Raw genomic sequence first — 24,376 nt, 5'->3', positions numbered from 1 at the left:
CAGCCCCTGGCACAGCCCTGGCACATCCCTGGCACAGCCCCGGCACATCCCTGGCACAGCCCCGGCACAGCCCCTGGCACAGCCCTGGCACAGCCCTGGCACATCCCCTGGCACAGCCCCGGCAAGAGCTGCCAGAGCATCCCCACACCCCCGCCCTGCTCCAAAGCAGAGCAGAAACCAAACCGAGCCACGGGGAACAAACAACAGAAGCAGGGAAGGTGCGAAACAACCAACAATAAAAACATTTGCAGAAAAAAAACCCCAGCCCGGAGCAGCAAAGCAGAGTCTGGCTGGGAAATAATTTAGGAACGGGATAAAGGCTGAAATGAGGCCCTGGTGAAAGGTTTGCCCAGCTCTAGGAACGGCTCCTTTAAGCAGTGACATCTGTGTAACAATCTGTGTAAAAAAGCAGTGGTGAGGGCAGTGACAATGGTGAGGTATTAGGGATTCTACACCAAAAAAAAACCCCTCAAAATAAGTAGTTCAAAAGCACATTTTGCTTGAGCACTTAGGAAGACTGAATTTCATCAAAATCACATATTTATAAGTACAGCAATAGCAGATAGAACTGTGAAAAATAATTTAGGCTGCACCTTTGAGACACTTCTAGCACTAGAAAATTATATTTTATTTCTATAAGAAATTATAGGTGCTTAATAGGCATTCTAAGTTGCATAAGCTTTTCTCAAATATTTCTGAAAATGAAAAACCAAAGTTTTCAGCATTCCTTCCTTTGAAGCTTCTGTTCCCTCTTCCCTGCTGTAATCTTAAAAAATACAGAGTATTTTTAAACAGAATATTTCCATTTTAGTTTTTGAACCAATTCAGAACATCTCAGGTTTTTTTTCCACTGCATCCTCTTAAAAGCATGAGTTTGGCAACTAAAATTTTCCTAAGTAACAAAACCAAACCCTGTTTTTCCCAGAGGCAGAACTGACCTGCAGAGAACGTGATCCCATGGAGAAGGTGCTTCCTCGTGGCCACTGCATATTAAAGTGAGTGCACACTACTCTTGCTTTGAACTACAAACATCTGCTACAGGCTTTTATGGATTTCAAGGCTAAAAGGTAAATAATAAAACTTTTCCTCCCCATAGCAAAGCCTCCCCCACTCGTTCACGTTTGCAGTGGGAGGTAAATGCCAGCATTACACTGAATTTTAAACTGGATTGTTCAGTTTCCCTCATGAAGGATTCTGCACTGTGCCCAGGGCACACTGAACTGGCTCCTACACTTCAGCTATCAAAGAAATACACAAAGTCTTTCTTCCTTGAATAGGAGCACTTTTAAAAGATTTGTGATATCAACACAAAACCCCGGTGACTTCCACACAAAATATTTGTCACACCAAAATGTCTGTCCTCAAGCAAACCACATCTATGCTCTTACTCAGTGAGACATTACTGACTTAGATTTACTGCAAATAGAAAAATATACCTTGGCCGAGGGATGGATTCTTAAGTCCTTCCTGAATTGTTTAAATGCAAGTTTCTTCGGTAACCTTACAAACACTGGGAAAAGGGAAAGCAGGGGGAAAGGGAGGAGAGGAGATGGAAGGTTTTAAAGAAACACATCATGAGTGCAAATTATTCTTCAAATACACGACTGTGCTGCTTTTGTGCAAATCTACTCAACACACTGGTGTGGTAAAAGCCAAAATACATCACCTACAGAGCTGGGCCAGTGGAAATGCTTGGAGTGGGGTTTTGGGCAAAGCCTCTGCTCCCCTCACACAAGGAACAGGCTCAGGGCAGGACACACGAACCACACGGATGGAGGGATGAGGGCACACAGTCACACACACTGACAGGACAATGCTGGGCCTGACACGGACAAACAAGCACTGCTGAAGGGTGAAACACTCTGGCTGAAGTGTAAAATACAGCCAAACAGCAGATATCTGATTAGAGTAGTAAATAATTCTGTATTTCCTAGGTATCCATGGCAGCATGAAGACTCCTAGGAAGAAAAACTACTAGGAAGAAAATTACTATTTTAAACCCAGGTTTAAGATAGATATGAAATATAAAGCAAGTTAGAGGAGTTGGTGAAAACTGTATTTTGCTACTACTTGCAGATCAGGAGGGGACTGGATGGATTATTGCCTCTCCAGCTGGATCCAGGTTGTCAGCCCCATGCAGTGGGGTTAGTCACATGTTCATACCTGCTGCATGAGAAGACAAGGCTCAATGTTAGTGTTTCTTCATCCCCTGGGCACTCGCTGGGGGGATCTAGTGCACACTGACATTTTCAGCCTCAAGCTTCACTGCACTCAGGCATCTGAAGACATAATACACAAATGCACTATGAATGCTGAATTAAACACTTATTTAAAAAGAAAGTTCAATGTATTTTGTTCCTCCTTCTTGTCTCGTAATTTATTTTTAAAGCTTCTTAATTTCTGAACTGATCTTTACCTGTAACAGTGGGGAAAATCAAATCCCTTGTGTGCAAGTTCAAGTCACTAGAAATTTAACCATGAAGTTGCAATGGCCATTTCTTTCCCATGCAGATGCTGCCTTGAGCACTGAGATCTTGTAAACTCCATGGTACCTGCAGCCTTCATGTCTGAGAGAAGCTGCCAGGCACCAATGCAAAAACAAAGCTCCAAGAGGAGAGCTGAAATAATCCCAGTTAAAGTCACGGGCAGGAAAATGAACAGCAGAGCTGTTTGTAGGTCAGGAACATCTGAAGGATGTGATCCCTGGAAAGCAGGACTTTGCTCACTGAACTTGGGAGAACTGGGGATGACAGGAGGGATGCACTGCCCTGGCAGCAGCCCAGTTACAGTCAGCCAGGTTTGCAGTGGCCCAGATTTGCAGTTTTTACCCAGAGCTAACTTTAAGATGGATCTTTACACTTTCAAGTGTCTGAAAGGACAAGTATTCCAGTTATTGATGGGATGTCACTGTCAGAGGTGACAAAAGGGGGTGTCCTGGAGCAGCAGCACTTTTCCCAGTCCCCAGCCATGAACAGCTCTGTTCTAAGGCACCTCCACTTCATCTCCCACATCCCAGGACAAGCAGTGGGTTCAGCCTCCCTGGCTGAGGGAACAGGGAAACGCTGCTGCTCCCCAGCCCCCAGCATGCAGACAGGTCTGTACTGGGACAGGGAGGCACCTGCAGGATGCACCACCCAGAGCTCCAACTGTGCAATTGGTTTTTATTGGCATACTTAGGTATCAAAACATTGCCATCAAGGTCTCGGATCCTTCCGATAGACGAAGATAATTAGGCATTAATTATATCTTCAAAGTACAACGTGACCGAATATAAATACATGAAAAAGAACAAAACATGCAAAAATTCCCCAACTTTAAAAGGATTAATAATTCAAAAATTTATGCTAGTGAGACTTCTGCTCAATCCGCCAATTCTTAATAAATTTTTCCATGTCAGGATCCAGAATTGTTAACAAAACATACAGGGCATAATAAAAGATGACTGGTTTCTGAATTGGACTTTAGGAGAACACTGAGCTGCTATATCCCTTATTATTCCAAATTACTGATTTGTCACAGTTAAGTGTTTTTGAAAGCAATGACTAATATATTAGCCACTCATACACCAGCATAAATATTTGAATTGCATTTAACTCTCAAAAATTACTAAACTGATTGCTTATAGAATACAGTAACTGTCCACAAAAGTAACAAACTGCTAAAACAGCATCTGCAAGACAGCTCAAAATGAATGTGTGTTTAAAAGGAAGGGTCATCATTAAAAACACAACTTTTAAAAGTTTAATTGTGCAGATTCAAATTGATTCAAATTGGATCACTCAAATTTGGGAGGAGAAAGATTTCTGTCATTACCCTATAGGGATATCTCCAGTATTAAATGTAGGATTCCAATCTGCTCATACAGCAACAAAAAGGATCAAATGGTCTGAGGTAAAAGCATTCCTTAAAAAAAAAAACCAAAAAACCAAAAACTTATTTAGCAATTTGTAGATATAATTAGAAAAATTCCTGGAAGCAATTGCAGTGCAGATTTTGCCAGGCCAGACAAGCCCTGGCTGCACTCAGGAGTCCTCTGGGCTTTCCTGGGGCAGCGCCGGACACTGAGCTCGCCTCAGCACCTGCTACAGGTGTGTGAGCTCCACAGGGCTTCCACAAGGCATTCAAAAATGTCCCTGTCAGCAAGTGGATGAGTCCATTGTGGAGAGAGTCAAGATGCTCCTGTCGGTGGCATAGAAGGGATCCGTTGAACTCCATGATCTAAAGTAACAATAAAAAAAAAATTTTGGCTGACTGGGAACTTGTATTTGTACTGGGAGGTGAGGAGAAAAGTCTATGAGAGCAAAAGACAGAAGTGTTGGAAGAGCAGGCAGATTTACCTCTTTAAAGGACTAATGCACTAATTTCATGTAGGTACCTGCAGTTCATTCAGACCTTTGGAAACAGAGGCCAATTCATGCCTGCTGTGTAATCAGCACACAGCTACAGCTATTTCCATCACTATAAATTAAAACAACCAGAGGTTTCTATGCCTATTTTGCAGCTGAAGTTTCAGTGCTGTGCCTCGGGAGGCTGGGAATGCTGCCTGTGTACAGAGGCACCGTGAGGCTGCTCCAGGAGAGCCCTGTGGAGCACACAGCCAGCCTGGGAACCCAGCACAGCCGTGTCCCAGCAGGAAACCTCCACACTGCCTGAGCCTGGGGGAGGCAAAACTTATCTACAGCCAGGAACCTGTTCCATCCCCTCCTCTTACACTTCAAAACATCAGGGAACCACCCTGCTGTCACAGCTGCTGACTCAGAGGGGTCTCTCAGTGTCTTTCTCTTGATTACTGCTAGGGAAGAAATCCTGTTCTTGGCTGCACAGCATTCTAGGACTGTATGGGAAAAGCTGAGAAGTTTGGGAGGCAGGAAATAAAAACACAATGAGCTTATCCTCCAAATTAGGCTCTGTCAGAAATCTGCTGTTTCTTTAGAACTGTTCCATCCAGTGCCTTGACACAAGAACCACTAATGGGAGACCCAACAATTCAGCAATGATTCCTACTGTACAAGTGATGTATGTGATCCAGCATTCTTAATATTTTAGTGACTGACAAGTCGACAGACAATTTAATGGAACAGACAGACAAAATGCATTTTAACATACCACACCACACATTTTATATTCTAACTGGCTTATGAAGTTATAGAAAATACTTCTCAAATACATTTTACAAGCAGTAAATTAAGCACAAGAGACTATATTCCTGTGGCCCACTACTCCAAGCATTTGCATCACTTTGATTCATCAAAGTTTTTATCAAAATTTGATACAAGGTTTGATTTCATGTTATCATATTTGACAGAGTATCGTATTTGACAGAATATCAGGAGCAGAGAATACAACACAAGCTGCCTACAGCAGTGTTATTTAAAATACTGCTCTTCATTCTACAGCACTTGCACAAACAACATATTCATCAGCATCACTTCAATCAACAAAAATAATTTGCAGCTACTTCCTGGTTGAATATTTAGCTGTTTTATAGAGTACAAATACTCAAAAGACCATCCTGTTGGGGACTGCACAATCTTCTCGAGATTCAGGTAAAAAACACAGCAGCTCAAGCTCATGAACAAAGCCTGAACAATTTTAAAATCACCCAATAGTTTTCTTAGTTGTACCTTTGGCATTTCACAACTTGTAACTACTTCACGTGATTTAAGCAATTAGTAATTAAAAAAAAAATTAATAAAGACTTTCTCATGTTAGCAAAAATGTTTAAGGGAGAAAATGGTCCCTTGACTTTTAGACCAGGTTGTCAATACTGAGTGGAAGGAGCTGAAATCATTGGAGAAAATAAATATGACTGACTTTAAAAAAATCTCTCTTCTATTTGTACTGTACATATATTTAAGTGAAACTAGAAGATTGTTCAGAGCAATTTCAACCAGAAGCAGATGCAAAATCCACAGAACTTCAAGCCCTTAGTGTAGCACCAAGATAGTTTTGCATATTCCTTGAAATTAATCCTTATGTCTATGTTCTAAGAACTCTAAAATAATTTGGCTAGATGGAACTTCATCTGAAAACTACATGAGGTAAGCAGAAAAGAAATCTAACAAAAAGCAGTCCGGAAAAAACTGTTTAATATTCTGTCAAATACGAGTTAGCTTCAGTAAGTATTTTTAAGTTCTTAAGGAAAGAAAATTTGAGTGGAACAAAGAGAAAACTGTAAAACTGCAAATATATTGCAGAAAACAAAACACAGAATACCTACCTTATAAGAAGACTACAGGTTACTAAGGCAATTGTTAACTAACAATCTGCCCTAATTAGATAACAATAAGTGAAACAAACTAGCATGAGAAATTCCTCATTTGGAAAGCACAGTTTTACAGAGAAGTGAAAAAAACCCCAGAAAAGTTAAAGCAACTGCTACCAAAATGTTGATTTTTAGACCAATTAAATGCTCACCTTGTAGATTAAAAATTCTATTAAACTGTTTATTTTACACATCATGCCCGCTTTCTACACAGCAAGGTTGAATTAAAAATGTATTTAATAGTAACAGTTCATTTTTCATATGGAATGAAACTTCTTGCATACTCATACCCTAGATTTGTAGAAACATTGAATAAATTTCACAAGCAAGCCAGAAGAGAGAGACTGACTGAAAGCACAGACACTGTGTTCAACACAAGAGTTCCAACAGAGATGAGCTACAGACCAGGCAATACCTAAAGGCAGAATCAGAGCTGACAAAGCTGTCAGGGTAAATTACCCACACGAGATTTGATACCCAGTGAATGATATCACAACCTTTAACTGAAAGAGAAAAGTTCTTCAAATACAAAATGAGTTTCCTTGAAAATGTGTGAAATTCAGTGTTTTCAGGTTTGCCTTTTGACCAATGAAGGACCATGATATCATTCAGGGACAGAGATTACGATGTACAAAAGACTATTTTTATTTCTACCCCCAAATATTTCCATATTTGTTTGCTATCCTTCTTTGTTTGGAAATGGGGAGATGGCACATGAGAGGATTCAGCAGAGCTCCTCTCCCAGCTGGGCTGACTGCAAGAGCAGAGTTGCTCTGCAGACATGTTCAATTACTCAACATGCTTTTACCCCACTGACATTTGTTTCACATGTGATTTGTGAAGGAAAGATTTATTTAGCACATACTTTGGAATGGCACACATGATTTTGACAATATACCTTCTGGAACCCAAAAAACATTGAAAATTCTTAGAACCTGAAGACTCTGTTCTGTCAATCACTCTGATTTTAGAAATAGATTATAAAAGTTATACTACAAAAATATTTCATCTTCATATCAATCAATGGCTGAAAGATTTAAAGGCTCTCCTCCTAACAATGAAGTTAGATTTAAGGGGGGGGAATGTGAGCCTTTTGTATACCTTCAGGAGTAATGCAAGCTCCAAGGTAAATATTTGGAGGTTGTACATCAAGAACCAAAGGGAAAAGTCTTTCGACTTTACAAACAACTCCTGATTTGTGAAGGCAAAAAAGTAATCATAAAAAGGAGAACAAAAACAGGAGCAAGGCTTGATTTTCTAAAGAGAAGAATGTACAAATCAAGAGAAATTACGATAGATACAACACAAGAGCTTGTAAAGCCAAACTAAACACTTCAACAGAAATCTTTCAAAAACTGTTTTTCCCCTCCACATCCCAAAAGAAACCACTCAAAAAGAAACAAGAAGCTAATCTTTTAGGATGAAAAAAGTACAATAAAGAGTTGCATTTTCTACTTAGATAAGCAAAACCTGCAGCTGGTTTCTAGACATCTATTGCTGCAGGCTCATCGGGTTCCAGTTTATAGGAGAATCGTCTGCAGCAAAGGCTATTGAGAGAAATGCCACACCTGCTGACCCGCGCTGGGCTACACCTTCCCATTAGTCGTTCCAGCATTCTTCTAACAGATGTGCATGCTGTTTCCCCATCTGAGAAGCAGCACATGGAGTCCAAGCAGTTGATACCTGAACCTGCCTCAGTAAGCTGGAAAGAAAAAAAAAAAAAAAAAAGGAAAAAAAGAAAAAAAGAAAAAAGAAAAATCAGTACTCACAAATTCTAGCAATGAAGATGTTACCAAAAACACTTAGGAAAAGCAGGTTTTCTTAGCTAGAGTGTTGAATATTTTTCAATTTTATAGGAGAAGTACAATAACAATATTACCAGTCCCTAAGGTCTACATACACTAAAATTTATTCTTCCCAAGGTTTGTTGCAGCCTTGTTAAGTGCATGGAAATAGTCTGGCACTGCATCTGCCTAACCCTGGAAATTCCCTCCACCAAACCCCACAGCAGAGCACATGCACTTCCAGCTGGGATGCCTTGATTTACCTGCAAAAATTTATATCAGCTCAGCCCTATTTTAAGGGAAATTTATCAAGACAAAGCTTCAGGCTGCAGAATACAACACAGCAATTTGGTCCCAAGTAATTCTTCCTCAAGCACACAATGCAACTTCCTAGAATAACTGACATTATATCACTACCACAGCTACCCTTGGCTTGGTACAGAACAAAAGCACATTCCTGATTGTGTGAACATGGTTTATCCAAAAGCAAACAAGGCTGATGTCAGAAAGGTTCAATCATGTTCATGCCAGCATGGAGAAAAATTCAGCATTAGCATAATAAACTCTTTCAAAGCTCATGTTTTGTAGGTGAGGAAAAAAAGGAATAAAAGAAATAAAATGAAAAGGAAGCAGCAACAGATGTATGGGTGTAAGTGCCACCTACCAGTGTGCTCCTCTACAGCACTGCTGCACCAACTGCAGCATAACTGGAATCTCCTGCTTCTGCAGAGAGAATATCCTAAACTGACTTCAGTACCATTCTAAAGAGAAATAAAAATGCGAAGTGTGGGGATGTTTTTTAATTTAATTTTAAACTCTCCATGAGAGCATCCTGTCAAACAAATACTAAACACAGAAGCTGAATTTTATTCTCTCCTCACACCAGAAGAAAGAAGAATTCTGGGAGGAGGCATCTTAGTCCATGACAGGACACAGTTCACACTTAAGACCTTCCCACAACTTTTCACTGTGACACTAAAGGTCACTGACTGTTGTCTGAAGATTCTATTTTCGAGCCTGAATTTATTCCACGCCACCCACAGTTGCCAAAAACTGCAAGGAAAGCAAAGAACCTCAAGAGTTCCGTGTGGGAATGGTTTACTATGAGTGGAGACACTCTTTTTCCTGATCCCCTCAAACAAGCAGCTGGACACATTTACAGCTTCACAACAGAAGAACAGCCTGCACAACAAAGAAGAGGCAGCTAACAGAAACAAGAGGCTTTTGGAAATACAAGAGAAAAATCTCAGCTGGTAGGACAAGAAGGAACACACACAGAACTGGTATTTGTTTCCAGCCCTTTTTCCTGTGCCTGCCCCTTTCTCATCCCTGTGCCACACTCCCCACAGCCCCTCCAGACCTTCCCATCACACCACTCATTGTGATGTTCACAGAACTGTCACTCAGCAGCTGATGGAGGATTCTCCACGAACTGAGCCCCCTGAAGCTGTGGATGCTGCAGCTCAGAGGCTGTGGCTGAGTACAGGCAGAACACACTCTGACTCACACACTCATCTGGGGGGTCTTTGGGACACAGAAGGAACACTTACTGAGACAATGAACTTCTGTACCTGAGAGGCAGGAGCAGAAGATTTGCAAGTGACAGGTCTGAAAGGGGTTCTGGTCAAAAGACAAACAAAACAAAACACATCTCAACAGAGCCTGAGCCCCTGAACACCCTCATGTGATGATCACCGTGACTGGTCCAAACTGCAGCACCACAGAAGATACCAGAATCAGGAACTGCACACTTTGCAGCACTGCAGTACCAGCAAATATGACCTTCAGAGCCACCTCAGACTGTGCTCCAGAGTTGTGACACAAGAGATTACAGAGAGCAGAAGGAATTCCCATTCGGAGGTCAGCAGGGAAACCCCCTGCTGCAGATGGAGAGACCTTCACAGCTGTGGCCACAGCAATACAAAACTGTAACATTGCTACACTCAGGATTTCAAACAAACAGAGTATTTAGTTCATCCATTATGCTCAAGCAGACCTTCAAATTTACTGCAGAAAGTCACATTACACTGTCTGTATGCCGGATCAAATGAACCAGAGCATTTTTTTCCTTAGAATCTGCTACCCTGAGAGCCAGGAATCCTGGATATTATCCAAAGACTGCCAGAAAGAGGAACCAAGAGTAACCCGAACAAGCTTCCAAGGAGCAAATCCTCAACTCTGGACTTTGGAGGTCTAGAGTCTCTTTTTCTGAGAATCTCCTTTGTTCTTCACAAGTTAGAAACAAAAAGCAAGGATCATGCTTTAACCAATACCTCTGGAAAAGTTAATATCACTTTTTAAAAAAATAACAAATGAGACCTTACATAAGTCTGGAAACAACAATTCTTTTCTGTCAAATTCACAGTTAAATGTAAATAAATGCTGTGAGAACATAAAGGACAAAAAAACCTAACTAAATTTTATATGTAGATATACTGTTTATCATTCCCTGGTGAACATGGATTTTTCTATTTACATCCACTACCTGGAAGGAAAATACATATGCTAGAAAGTCTCTTTTCTCATTTTCTCTCTGTGAAGGACAATTATGGTCATAATTTTATACAAAAGTAAAGCCTGGCATGGCAAGGCAGGAAGGCAAAATGTTCCCTGGAGACCTGAAATAAACCCTCAGGAAACATAAGACAGGAGAGACAATGTTTAAAAAATTAATGAGTGTAAAGAAATATCAGATAATATTAATATTGGGTGGCAAACAAAGTATGTTCATAAGGTGAGATCTGGAATCTCAATAAACAGAATACTTCATATGAGAATGGCCCATTGGATGTAATAAATCAAAAAGCAACTGAAGTGCAGAATTAAAGAATGATTCAGCTTGATAAAGGAAAAAAACTCAAACCAACATTCTATGATGCAATTTTTCTTGCAGATATCAAAAATATGGGTACTTTGGAGATGGCTCAATGACTGTCTCTGTATGCAAATAAATGCAAATATGTAAATAAATACACAGACATTAGGGTACAGTGGGAGTACTACCTAGTGGAGGTAAGAACTGTCGGGCAGGCAAGATGGGTCTAGCAGCTGCCTACTGTCCTCCCCTCTGTGCCTGCTTTCAGCAAAGTCACATGCTGAGCTGACTGAACCCTTATCTTCTTCCATCTGGAAGGACAGAAAAGCAACAGATCTTATAAAGCACCATGCTTGCATTGCTTTAAAACAGTCACCATTGTTACAAGAACTTTCACAGGTCTGGTCTTGAGAGAACAAGGCAATTTACAAAGTCAAGAGGCAATTTTTATTTTTGGTGGATCAAATGCAGTTTCTCAGCACCCAAGTGTTAAAAGTGTTTGGCCTTTTAGTGTTCTACAGACTACAAGGAAACACAACAAATTTGGAATCTATCTAAAATTCTTAGAGATTTTGGAGTTTTATTTGTTTTCCACCTTCTAACAGAAAGGATCATTTCAGTTTTGTTTTCTTACTGCAGGTTATTCCATATGCCACAAGACAGACATTTCAACCCAAGATTGAAATGAAAAGTCACATTGAAAAGTTGGGACTTTGAGGAATGAGGAATGTGTTTAATCCTGTCCACCAAGCTAAGGGCACTGCAGGGTATTCTCCTGAGCCCAGGTCCCAGCTGCCAACATTCTGATGCCACATGGATGTTTTAGAAGATTGATATGAGATGGTTATTACTATTTTACAATTAAGTTAAAACTTGCTCCCTACTGTAAATCTTATCATCTTTAACCCTTAATATACTGTATAAAAAAATCCCAAACAATTTGATTTAAAATTTTTAAAGAAAATATATAGGAATGTTGAAGTCTAACAACTTCACTGCCATGATATTTTTATCACTTATTTTTCTACTCTTTGTATCAAATGAACCTACAAGGGCCAAATTATTTCATTATTTCAAAGTCATTAGACCAAGGTTTCTCCAGGTAAGTAGTATGTGCACTTTTGTGACTGAAGTCAAATCCAAAATGGTGCATTCTTCCCTCATTTCCTCATCTTCCTGTGATAGATTCTGTGGATTAGCCAACAGATCAACACCAAGCTATGCTAACACAATGAACAGGTCTGTAAAGGAGGAGATCACCCTTGATCTAAGTGCAGCACATCAGGGTGTTGTGCCACACCTCACTAGTGGGAATACATGCTTCCAGTGGAAAATTTTTCTGGGAAATTGCACGTTCCTTACAGAAAACACAAGCTGTAAAAGGAACACAGACCTCTCTGCTCTCGACTCAACACAGCTGGGCTGGGTCAGACCTGAAAGCTGCAGGGGGGAATCCTATGGAACAGGAGCTGGAGTTAAAAATATAGACAAGGAATGAAGGCCTTAAAGCCAGGGCCTGGAGCAGATCTGGACTGAGATGAAGGGAAAACCAGGCAACAACTGACTCATGAGGCTGGAGACTGGGGAAAGAACAGGGTTTGGCTGTGACGAGGTAAATGCTCCAGAGCCCCGGATAGAACGCTGTGCACTGACAGCCTTGTCTGTAAATAAAACCCTTCCTGGTGTCTTACATTTCCCCAGTTCTGGGTACAGTTCATACACACTGTCCAAAGGTAGAAACTCTGTAAACACAATTAATCCCATCAGTAAGTAGAATTGAAACATCTGTCCAAGCAACACATCTCAAATGTGGCTTAAGATTTCTGACAGTTCTTACAAAGCACAGGACATGTAGACACAGATGGACACAGAACACTTTCTTTACAGATAAAAACATGGAATGAGATACAGTGGGACCCAGTTAGTACCCTAAGGTACATATTTCACACATTCCAAGAACAGAAGAGGCAGCTGTGAAGGAAAGCAGTGCTCTGCTAGACTCCAGTGAAGCACAACACCTGCACCTGCCTGTGCTGCCTCATTTCCTCTTCATCCCACATTCCAAAAGGGACAGTAAAGTTCAGAGGCAAGACTTTAACAGGCACAAAAGACTGCAATTCTGACTTACAGGAATCACCTGGACACTTAGAAGATCCCCCTCAAAGATCCTAACTGCACATCACCAATATACTCAATATAAACTTGAACATTTTTTGCACACTGTGAAGCCTACAGAAACAAAAAATTATTGTAACATCATACTTTTTTAAATTTGCATTCATAAAAGAAGTCTTCTTTTGATCTCAAGAGAAGAGTAAGCGTTTTGGCAGAACAAGGCATAACTCAGTTTAACCTGGAGTTATGCTCCTTTTGAGACTCTTAATACATATTTACAAACAACAAAAACCTGCCAAAGTCTGTTCATCAACCTCCATGCATTCTGCAGTCACAAAGGATGCAATCCCTGGGTGGGCATGTACAAATGAGGTGTGACAGATTAGCTGCTTTACAGCTACATATTCACCAGGCAGCTGTTCTGTTTTATGCTCCCACAATTTTCCTTGCCTTCTTTGTCCTGTTGCTTTGGGAAAACCACAGAAACCAACTCACGCTCTTCACTCCAAATTAGATTTCATTTAGTATAGTGAAGTGAGTAGTTTCTGTCTATCAATTGATTTTCCTTTTCACTGTTTTAGGCAAGGATCCACAAGATAACTTCTGAACTTTGTTCAAAGACAGAATAAAGAACTAGAGAAACCCAAATCTTTCCTTTTTGTTGCACTTTACAAGCTCAACTGCACATTAGAAAGCATCCAGTGCTTGAACTTCAGGTACTATCAGATACCCAAGTGCAAAAGTTCTGACTTACAAGAGAATTGGATTTGCATAATCATTTGTTACTTATGGACAAAACAGATTTCCCCTTTTTTCAACTCTTCCCTAAGTTTAATATGAAGAAAATTGCCTCACATTAGCAAAGATTCTCCTGATTTTAGCATTTTAATGGCTACAGTGCTGCATTCCTAGACAGCTTTATTTTTCTTTGACTATCCAGCTGTATAACCATTAAGATGTGTTTAATTTTTGAAATTTTAGCAGAATTATCTGTTCTAAAACCTTTGGTATAGCTATGATGTGTGACGTAATTCACTTTAATAATTAATTGAGAAAACAACTTACATACACTTATCCACAGTTTTTAAAAGGTAACTTGATAAACCAAGATACCTGATAAACGAAGAATTTGAAAAGCGAACTTGTAAAGGCTTTTGCAGAGGAACCTCCTCAATATATTGCTAAGTTTAACAGCTTTCAAAAGCTATACAGTACTTTGCCTGTTTTAAAGCTATTAAGTGCTGTACTCAAAACAAAAGAAAATAAAATCAGCCCACCACTATCCCCCTGGGTGTTTGGAAATCCAAGGTGTTGTGTTTCACACTGGGGTCACTAACACCACAACACAATGGCCATTTCAAGTTTTGCCTTGTAAAGTTGTAGGGCACTCTCAGAGGAAATACAAAACTTTTCTCCTTTGGTTTAACAAACAGCAATTAAGTCCCTAAAATGTAGGCACCTATTTGCACATTTTTAACAACAAAGTCACCTTGAAAAATATTTAAAAGGAATCAGATCTTTGCATTAATTCTTGCTGTAGGATGTGGAATTAAACAGACTAAGACATTGCTGATGTATTCTTAAGTCTTACAAAAGAGAATCAGCATTTGACAGCATTTCATGTGCCGAACTCAGTGCATTTGAAGAGCTGCAGAATCATGTTTTACCGACACAGACATATGTATGCTTTGATCTTGTTTTGAGTAATTTTCTGGGACTTTGTAGCCAAATGCCTTTAGGAATATGTATCTACACACATTGAAAACAAACAACACTCACTTTATAGCTGCACAAAACAGACACAAAAAGCTTCAGCTGCACAAGGGTATGGACGCACCCAAGCTTCAAACATTATCTGCTCTTTTGACACAATTTAAAGCAAATTAAAATGGGCAAATAACTTGCAAGAAATTGCTGCCTAAAGTACATGGATCTTCCTGTCACAGCCTTATAAAGCTGAAATTATCCAGCATGCAAAATGCACTGTTAATTTTTATCATAAAGAAACCAAAAGCATTATAACCATGCTAGAAACTACGATTATTTAAAAATGGATGCAAGAACAGCTGATCTTTATTCTGGAAGTTGAACATCATGCTAGGGATGTTTTTTCCTTTAAAAAAGAAAAAAAAAAAAAAAAGCACGTCCAACACATGCTACTTAGGAGAAGCATTTGGCTCAGAAACACAGAGCAAAGCCAAGAAATCACCAAACTGATTGTTTCTGCACTACATGTATTGCCCTCTCACCCCACTAAAATATATTCATGCCTCTTCCCATCTCTCTCAGCACTGGTTAGTTCACCTTGAGCATGCATAAGAGTTGATGAGGAACTGTCCCTCCTACTCTACCTAATTTTGCTCAGCTGATTCCTGGCCCTGGACAATGGCTGCAGTGCGATGAACTCGTCACTTAAAGCAACTCTGTTGGAGTACATCTACAATTGGACAGAGAAGGGATGGAACATACATGTCAGTAAGTAGCAGCAGTAATTTTCTAAGAGAAAGACACAGGACAACACATTGTTATTTAAGTGGAATACACATCATATACAGAACACAAGCCTGGTACCTTCAAGACAGCTCCTGGGACCATCACAGCCAGTCACTGGCAGGACCATTCTTAAAGTACCTTTGCTTCCATGCTGAGAGAAAAGGCCTACACACTTTTACATCTGTGCTTTACAAACACCTTTATTCTGTATTGCTTTCGCCCTCCAACAGTGCTGTGATTTATCTTTACTCGAAGATTTATATTTTGATTTACTTTCACCTTACTGTCCAATTCCTCCTGTATGATTCTGTAACAGACCTATATTGAGAAATTGCCCACAAGCTACTTCAGGGTAACTGACCTCAGTGAAACATAAGATGGCTTTTCTTTAGGCCAGCAGAAAACCCTTGAAACACAACAAAACTAAAATATAAAATACAGTAACACACATTCACCTTAAGTGCATTAAAGAACATAAAGTTAACCAAGCTCATCGTCTATAAAAGTCAACTCATGCTTGCCTGTCAAATTTTTAGTTTTTAGTTTCCTAAAATGACTGACTCAGACTTAAGTTACTGTTAAAGAACAATATTTACACTTAAAAGCCTATCAAATTTTTCTCTTGTATCAGTTAAATTTCTCTGTTCCCTTATGAAAAACTTAGCTACATGTAACATCTAACAGATCAGAGGCAAACTCACACTTGATGCTATCACCTTATACTAACAACAAGATATAAAATCAAGATAAGGCAGATTCCTACAGATATAGTGAATTCAGAGCACTAAGGTAATTCACACACAAGAAAGGTCTGAAAAATTAAAACACTAGGGGCAAGCATTTTCAGCTGAGAAATGTGTGTTTGGCTCATTGCTCCTGGGATTAGTTTAGAATTTAAATGATGGCAGACAGAAACAAAAAACCTAAAAAGCTGCAATTTAAAAACAAGGAACTAGGGCATGTAAGAATTTATCTTGCCATAATAAAAACACAGTAACTATAAACCAAGCTTGTTCTTTCCCTCAATATAAAAATATACCAATGTGGTCCTAAAATTAAAAATGAATAATTAAATATGTTCAGTTACATAGAAGGTGCACCTACACAGTGAAAAATAATTTTAAAGGACAATACACAAAGTTCCATATTTATTCCTTCAATGACTTCCACAGAATTCATTAGCATCAGTCATCACCCTTAGCATTTAGGACAAAGATATTCTCCAAACCCTTTCTATCTGAAAGTCAGTCTCTTCCTTTGCTTGGAAATGGAAAGAAAAATATTTACTAGGAATTTTAAACAAAAATTATGAGGTATGATGATAAAAGAAACATTCTGTCACTTCTTGACAACAAACGTGCTAAGCTGATCATCTGCTCCTCTTCAGTTACATCCACTTCCCCACTGCAAGAACAGTGAATGGAATCCAGTGGATCTGACTGTCCCATCAAAGCAAGAGTAGGAAAATCTCAACAGATTAAACCTCAAGAAAGGAACAAAGAGGTGCCTTCTTTTTGCAAATACATTTGTAGCTATAATTTCACTATCAGACAAAGAAAAACCACTGGATGGATGCTGAAGAACTTCTGGTCGAATCCCATTTCAGATACCTTGACTTTGCAGCATCAGGAATTAAGAATTTTCAGAGAAAAGACAGTATTTTGGTAAACAAAGGCCTCAGTGCTGACTCTGTCAAATGCAAATCAGAAAGCAAATAAGAAAAAAAATAACTAATAGAGATGCACAAAGCAAAATCCCCACGGCCAGAAATCAAGCTATAGCCACAGGACAGGAGTTAGATATTCATCAAGATTCCTTCTTAAAAATAAAAAGTGTTACTGTGTCTTTGACTGCACAGCTGTAATGGCATTAAACTGCACCCAAAAAATCTTTAGAAAGGAGTCCTAAAGCAAGAGAATGTAGCAGGAAACACATGGATAAAGGCGGGAAAATCCATGTGGCTTTTAAGGTTTTAATTCAAGCACTTCAAGAACATGAAAAACCTCAAGAACCACACCAATACCATGCCAGACAGCAAGAGGTGATGTACAACAAGGAAGGAAAGAGAGTGTTTGATAAATACTACCACTAGTTTTTGAAGAGATAAAAAAGGTAAATATCATTACCTACAGACACTCTAACCCAATAAGTGCAGTAATGTGCAATCCAGAGCCTTACTAGGTCCATCTGAACAGTCTTATGAAAGCCAGTGGTTATTTACTTTGGCTTTTAGCTACTAAATTCCAGGACAGGAAAAAGTAGCCAATATTCCAATATTTGAAAGGGACCAGTGGGATATTTTGACTAGCAGTAGGCTTATCAACATGATGTTGATCCTAAGCAAATGAAGAGAAGGTCTCACATGTTTGGTTTTTGTTTTTAACACATACATTAGAAGGGTAATATAATTTAATTAAATCAATGTGCAGTTACATCATAGTAATTACAAGGTTAGATGCTAAAGATTGCAGCACTGATGCAGTGCAGTCAGCAGTTCTGCACGGCACAGAGCTCAGTGCCACTTGCATTAAGCAATTAGGACACCACAAAATCCATCTGGCACACAGGTGGACAGAAAGCTGCTGAGAGCTTTCAGACCATAACTGTGCATGGGATTTCTCTGTCAGCTGGGTTCTTCATACACTTTCACTATTTTTGGCCCTATGCTAATTGACCTGTCAGCAATGCCCTGAAAGAAACCAACATCACCACCTGCAGATGTGTAGAAGATGCAGAAGACAACAGGTTATTGATGTATGTTATTCTGTAATCTGAATGTAGCTGGGCACTCATTATTTCTGTACTTGGCACTGATGTCTGCTGTACTGGAATATTGGGTCCACTGGTTAAATCCAAAATTCAAAATGAGGTTGAAGAAGGGTGAAAATTACAGGAGAAACACAAGAATTATGAGAAGACTCTAAAACAACCATTTTGACTGAAGATGCAAGTCCAATCTACCTATCAGTGCTAAAATTAGCTTGATCACAAAGCTAACTGTGAATAAAACAAAAACTGTAATAGACACCTTCTCAGTTTAGCAGAAGAAGTATAAAAAGATGAAATGTTGAAAACTGAAACCAGAGAGACAGTTACTATTAGAACAGTAGGCCAGGATGACTTCTCCATAATTGTCTCTAAAAAGAAGAAAACACTCAAAGATATTTACTTAAAAGACAGTCTAATCTCACCAGAATGTTTTAAATTATTTTTTGTAGGCTGTGTCAGGCAGAAGGGAGATTCCATTACTACAGCATAACTTTAGACCTTGTCTATGAATCTGTGAAACTGTCACATGGTAATTAGTTTTAATTACAAAATCAACAATCAAATGTATAGTATATGAAATGATTGAGATTTAAGAAACACTAATTAAAACAGGTTTTCCTAAAGTAATTTTTACAATTATTGTTTCCATCACATTTTAAGAACTATTCAGTGCTAATTAGAGCAGTAGCTTCTAATGCTTCTAATACCTAAGCAAAAAGTAAGTTACCATCTATAAAGCACAACAAAAATGTGCAGTATGATCCTTTCATACAGCTGCAAGCTGAGATGCAAAAGACTGACCCCTTCAAATAATTCTATTCTATTACCAATTACTAAACATAAACATTAGTGCCTTGTAAAATGGTGTCCTCACTTTTGTAATTTGAAATTAACAAGTGTATTTTGAAATGAGAACACTTCTTTGCACTAAACATGACAGCAGTGTAAGAGGGTAACTATTGGTCAAGTTGGATACAAAAGCATAACATTACCTGAGCTTTTTCAGTACTTGTTGGTTGCAGATGTCTGTACAGCACTTTCTTCACAACATCAATAAACAAACAAGCAACTACTATGAGGATTATGGCAAACCAAGCAGAACCACTTGACAACAGTTGAACAAATACAAAGTACATGTCCTGGGTATGTAAAAATGGCCTGAAAAGTTAAAAGAAGTGGCAATTACTAAAAACTTCTAGGAACAAAATACAGCACAGGCTGTCTCAAGTGTATCTTATTTTACATCAAGCAGAGAGACTCAGGATGCAGAGTCACAACTGCACCATGCCCACGTGAAGTCCAGGAACCTGTTGGACCTGACCTGCAAATGAGCTCCAGGGAATGGGGTACTGAACTTTGGAGGAAAAGGTTCTGATTTAATTTTAAATTGTGCTGCAGAGAATCAATCACCACTCTATCTCTCCAGACTCCAAATTACAAGCAAAAATACTTCACTTTACTGATTCAAACTACAGCATCTTTATTTCTGTTGCAATTATTCACCTATTACATAGCACCTCAGGAACCTATTTACTTAAAAATGCCTTTAGAGTTACAGGCTGTCAGAGACACATACTGTGTGTCCTTGAGCACAGGACAGCACAGCAACACTTCTTACATTTTTCAAACAATCACAAAAAACAAGTGGCCAGTCTAGATTTAAGTGGCCAGTCTAGATCTTTTTACCACAAACCTGTCAGAAAATTCAGAGCAAGATGGTAGAACATAATATTTCAGTGTTTTTTAGCTTCATTGATATTACATGTGATAAAAAGGATGGGGGCAAATCACTTACCAGATAATTCCCCCATAAAACAAGGAGAATATGAAATAAAATACAATGGATCCCCAAGTAACAAAATGGTTTATCCATGTCCAGAAGTGAGTTTCTAGTGCCATCTAAAACAGAGATAACTTCAGTGAGCTTCTGTTTTCCACCCACTTCACAAAAAATTATAAATACCAGTCAGAACACACTTACGAACTTCCAGCCCAAACACTAAATATTGTTGTAACACACAAAAACTGAAGAAAAATTTCAACCACTGTTTAAACTAAACATAAAAATCACTCATCTGGAAACCTCAAGAATCAGTAACTTTGGAATCTATTTTAAATTACTGCTTTATTACACATTTGCCTAGACATCGAAGCCCAAAGAGCAGTGTGATATCATACCTTCATCGTAACAGTTATAACCATAACGGTGAAGACCAAAGTACCAAATGTCCAGTTCCCAAACATCTAAGAAAATGGCAAGGCAAAAATCATGGAAGAAAAAAACCATCAGTTAAGGGCATTCACAGTGAGTTAAATTTTTCTCAAGTCAGCTACACTAAAGAAATAAGACATAAGCTTGTGACAAGTAATCACCATGAAAAAAGCAAGGAGGATACAACACAAACTACCAGAAAAAATACAGGTTATGATAAGAGCATAAATAACAACCCTCTTTCTTCTTAGTTCAAAACAAATCATCACAAAGGCTACATGAAATACGGAAAAAAAAAGGCCAAAAAAGGAATATGAAATGATAGGGAAATGAAGACACCAATTTGATCAATTCATTATTAGTGTCCAATAGAAAGGAAATATTGGGTGGAAGGTATTCACTTTAAGTGCAAAACACTTTTCAGTTTAAACACTTCCAGATAATTTTAAACATGCAGCATCAAATGAAGGTTCACTTTTAACCCCAAGCACGATTATACAATTCAAAAATAATGGTGCCATTGTATTTTACTAAGAAAATTCTAAGGAAAAGACACTTTGTTTCAAGGCTAATAACACACAAAATTAAGCTCTAATTCTGAAACACTGAAATCTGTCACTTTTCTATTCTCTTGTGCTCATAAATTAAACTATCAAAACTCTGAACAAGGTCTACAACAATAAAATCTCAGCTCTGACAACCAAGCAGGGACGCTGAGATTGTATCTATCTACACACATGCTACTCAGGGCTGCCATTCTGTACCAGGTCCAGCCTGGAACTGGCTGGGGGATCATGGGGAAGATTTTGCTGTTTCACAGCTGGTTTTGCCACTGACAAACTGAACAATGACCAAATCCTCAACTCTGTGATTACTGGCAGCAGACTAAGCAAGCAAGGAGAGAGGTACCACATGCAGACAGGCAACCAGGGTCATCCTAGAGCTGATGTGTCAGTACAGCACAGGGGCACGGAACTGGGATTCACACAGTTGTAGTTCTTGTTGCAGAGCTCTGACAAAAAAATCCCAACAGCCTGAGGAGAGATCTCACAACTGCTTCTCTCATCTATACATAAGGTACAAAACAGAGGCAGCTATGAGTCTGGATTTACTGATCATTTTAAAGATCTTTGTGATAACATGCCTTTTTGAAGCCTTGGATTTACTTGTCCCACCAACAGTAATGGTTAACAAGTAATGTGCTTGTTGTTAACTGCTGCAATATTCATCTTAAAAGCAAAATTAAACTTCTCCTGAGTGACCTGTGAAAGAAAGTGTCTTTGCTAACACTGCTCTCAATGGTCACAGAGTTAGAATGCAAAACACACACAGGTTCTTGCCACCATTTTATTTTTGAACACATTTACACTGCGGATGCTGCATCCTTTAATCCTATGAAGTAACAGATACAATATCTTGTATCTCCTCCTCTTCTAAACTCTTACCATTTGCCTGTTAGGTTTCAATATCTGACGACATGCACAGCATGAAAAAGGGGGGAGAAAAAAGAACTAAAAGATCAAGTTGTTGCACAATGTGTTGAGGTAAGCTGAAAGCACCAGCATTAACAAAGTATTTACAGTCTCTTCTATTCTGCTGTGCTCTGAACTGAGAACTTGGAATGGAAACCTGAGGCCTTGCACTAACACTACCCTGTACCACACATCTGTACAGGTGATCACTTCTTGAGGATTTAAGAAAGCACTTCAGCAGCACACAAAATCCTCTTGCCCTTAATTTTGGCCTTTCCAGGCACACATTAAATTTGCAAGAAACTATGCAATGCGGATATTTCACTGCAACACAGTTCTACCAGTTCTAATCAACATCTTTTAGCAAACACAGAGTAAGTAAAACCCAGAAAAATCTTAGAATTCATTTGAAGTCATATCACATAAGAAGCTAAAGGGCAGCTGCCAATTCCCCAAACCAAACAGTTGTTACTAAATACAATGGGAGAAGTCTCTTCCTGCCCCGTGGATATTTACTAAGCAATTCTGAAGTGAGGTGCTTTGACAACTGAAGATGGATGCACCACACACACTGATTCATAGTCTAAAATTACCTCATTACAAGAGTCCTGAAGGACCTTTACCAGCTCAAAAGAATTTCAAATCCCACAGCTTGTAACAAATGACAAGAGAGGACACACTCATGCCTCAGCTGGGAAGAGACATTTTAGTCTAAAGCACAACTATTTTAATATTCTTATCAATCATCTGATGATGGAATGGCTGCTCCAGGTGGCTGCACTGCTCTCCCTTCACTGCTCCTCCCTCTGCCTGCAGCCCCTCAGGACCATTCTGTTCCCTGCCTGAACATCACTGCATTTCTGACTAAACTTCCTGAGCTCACACCCACTCCCTGGCACCAGGTGACACTGGGAATTCAGCAGGATGCTGCTTTTCTCCCTTGCGCCCTAACTTGCATCTCTGCCAAGCATTATGAGAATTGGCAAGTTCTTCATGCCAGTATTAAGTATGGCATAATGAGAAGGAAGTGTATTTTTCCATTACTACCCATGTTTAACAAGGGAAAAATCAGTATCTAATTGTTTTAAATTGAGTTAAGTAAGTCAGAACCAAGGGAAATAAAGAAACAGACTTTTAATGGTTTTGTTCAAGCTTTAGAGTTTTTTGTAAATGATTCTTCCTGTGAATTTTAACATCTTTAAAATAAAAAGAGTCAAATTAGTGTATGATGATTTCATTATGTATGGCCTTAAAAACACTTATTGAATAAACAGCATAATTTAAAGTAGCTTGCACTAAATTTAGAAAAATTCAGAGTAAATAAAATAACATTTTCAGGAGAAGCTTTAAGACTTTTGTCAACTTTCAGCCTAACTTTATAACAGTTACTGAAGAGAAGCCATTGCTTCTCTTGCTTGACATTGCAATTAAGTTCAATTCAAAATGAGTTTTGAATGAATAAATATAAATTCTAATTTGCTGACATTATGAAATAGGATTTTGACAAAACAGTTTATGAAACAACAACAAAGTTTAAGACAACCACGATACATCTATTATTATGAAAGATATGTTCTTCAGGGACATATGCTTTCTGACAACACCTTACAGTTTCCATGCTAAGAAATGTTACTTTTGAGAGCACACACAAATACTGACAAAGAATCTTTGATAACTGTAATTCATAAAAACAAAATTTTTTGGACACAGGAGGATTTTTCAAAAAAGCACTAAGAAATACCAACAAAAACACAGGGTAGAATAACACTTATGATATTGTACCTGGCCATTTCCCAGCAGAGAAGTGTCTTCTCCCATTAGAAGATACGAGCCATAAAAGAAAACAAATGCATGAAAGAAGCCCAAGATGGTCCAGTAAAGAAATGGTTTAAACCCCAGATGGGCATTTTTACTGATGTCTCTGCAGAAATAAAACAGATTTGGATTTCATACTGTCCATAACCATCAGCTATCCACACTGCATGACTGTTACTGCTTTGAATAAATATAACTTTCAACTGTACCAAGACACATTAAACAAATGCTGACATATGAAAAAAAATACATAAATCATGGGAAAAAAAAAAACCTCTGAGCTCTCAAGATTTGGCTCTGCTTTAAGGGGAGGTCACCAACGGCCAGGGTCTCTAATGGGTCAAATTCAGCATAGCATAAACTAGAATTCTTGTCCCTGGAGGTGGAACTGAAAGAGGAAGAAAAAGCCAGATCTCCTGATACTTACCCCTTGCTCTGCTCAAAAGACCTTTACAAAAAGAGAAACATCTGAGAGGAGACATCTCTTTTTTACAAAACTATCTATTTTTTACTCCAAAAAGTATGCAGTGCAACATGCTACCACTGGGAGGACATCTAATTCTGCAGGAAATCACTCCTCCTCTTAGTAAAGGATTTTTTGTGGTGATTCCCCCTAATCATGGTGTCCTAGTTTTT

The 24,376-nt window shown here is 38.8% G+C and overlaps 1 protein-coding gene across 11 annotated transcripts in view; it reads right to left on the bottom strand.

The window, feature by feature from the left end:
• Positions 1–24,376, bottom strand: part of ATP11B (ATPase phospholipid transporting 11B (putative)) — a 66,020-nt gene that overhangs the window by 996 nt on the left and 40,648 nt on the right. Inside the window, exons 25-32 of one of the 11 annotated variants that reach the window (XM_058031325.1) lie at positions 23,708–23,846; positions 21,899–21,922; positions 20,420–20,485; positions 20,037–20,140; positions 19,234–19,399; positions 15,331–15,416; positions 7,834–7,967; positions 124–1,510 (exon numbers count right to left, since the gene is read on the bottom strand). In XM_058031325.1, coding sequence (XP_057887308.1) covers positions 7,865–7,967; positions 15,331–15,416; positions 19,234–19,399; positions 20,037–20,140; positions 20,420–20,485; positions 21,899–21,922; positions 23,708–23,846 — 688 coding nt within the window. In that variant the 3' untranslated portion in view covers positions 124–1,510; positions 7,834–7,864. Of the gene's footprint in view, positions 1–123; positions 4,219–6,424; positions 7,968–8,713; positions 8,811–11,052; positions 11,176–15,330; positions 15,417–19,233; positions 19,400–20,036; positions 20,141–20,419; positions 20,486–21,898; positions 21,923–23,707; positions 23,847–24,376 lie in introns of those variants that run through there. The other 10 variants (XM_058031326.1, XM_058031327.1, XM_058031330.1 and 7 more) reach the window with 10 other exon arrangements.

Source organism: Melospiza georgiana, chromosome 10 (assembly GCF_028018845.1).
Source record: "Melospiza georgiana isolate bMelGeo1 chromosome 10, bMelGeo1.pri, whole genome shotgun sequence".
NCBI lineage: Eukaryota > Metazoa > Chordata > Aves > Passeriformes > Passerellidae > Melospiza > Melospiza georgiana.
Note: the sequence above shows the minus strand (reverse complement) of the source record. Positions and strands in the feature narration are given on the sequence as shown.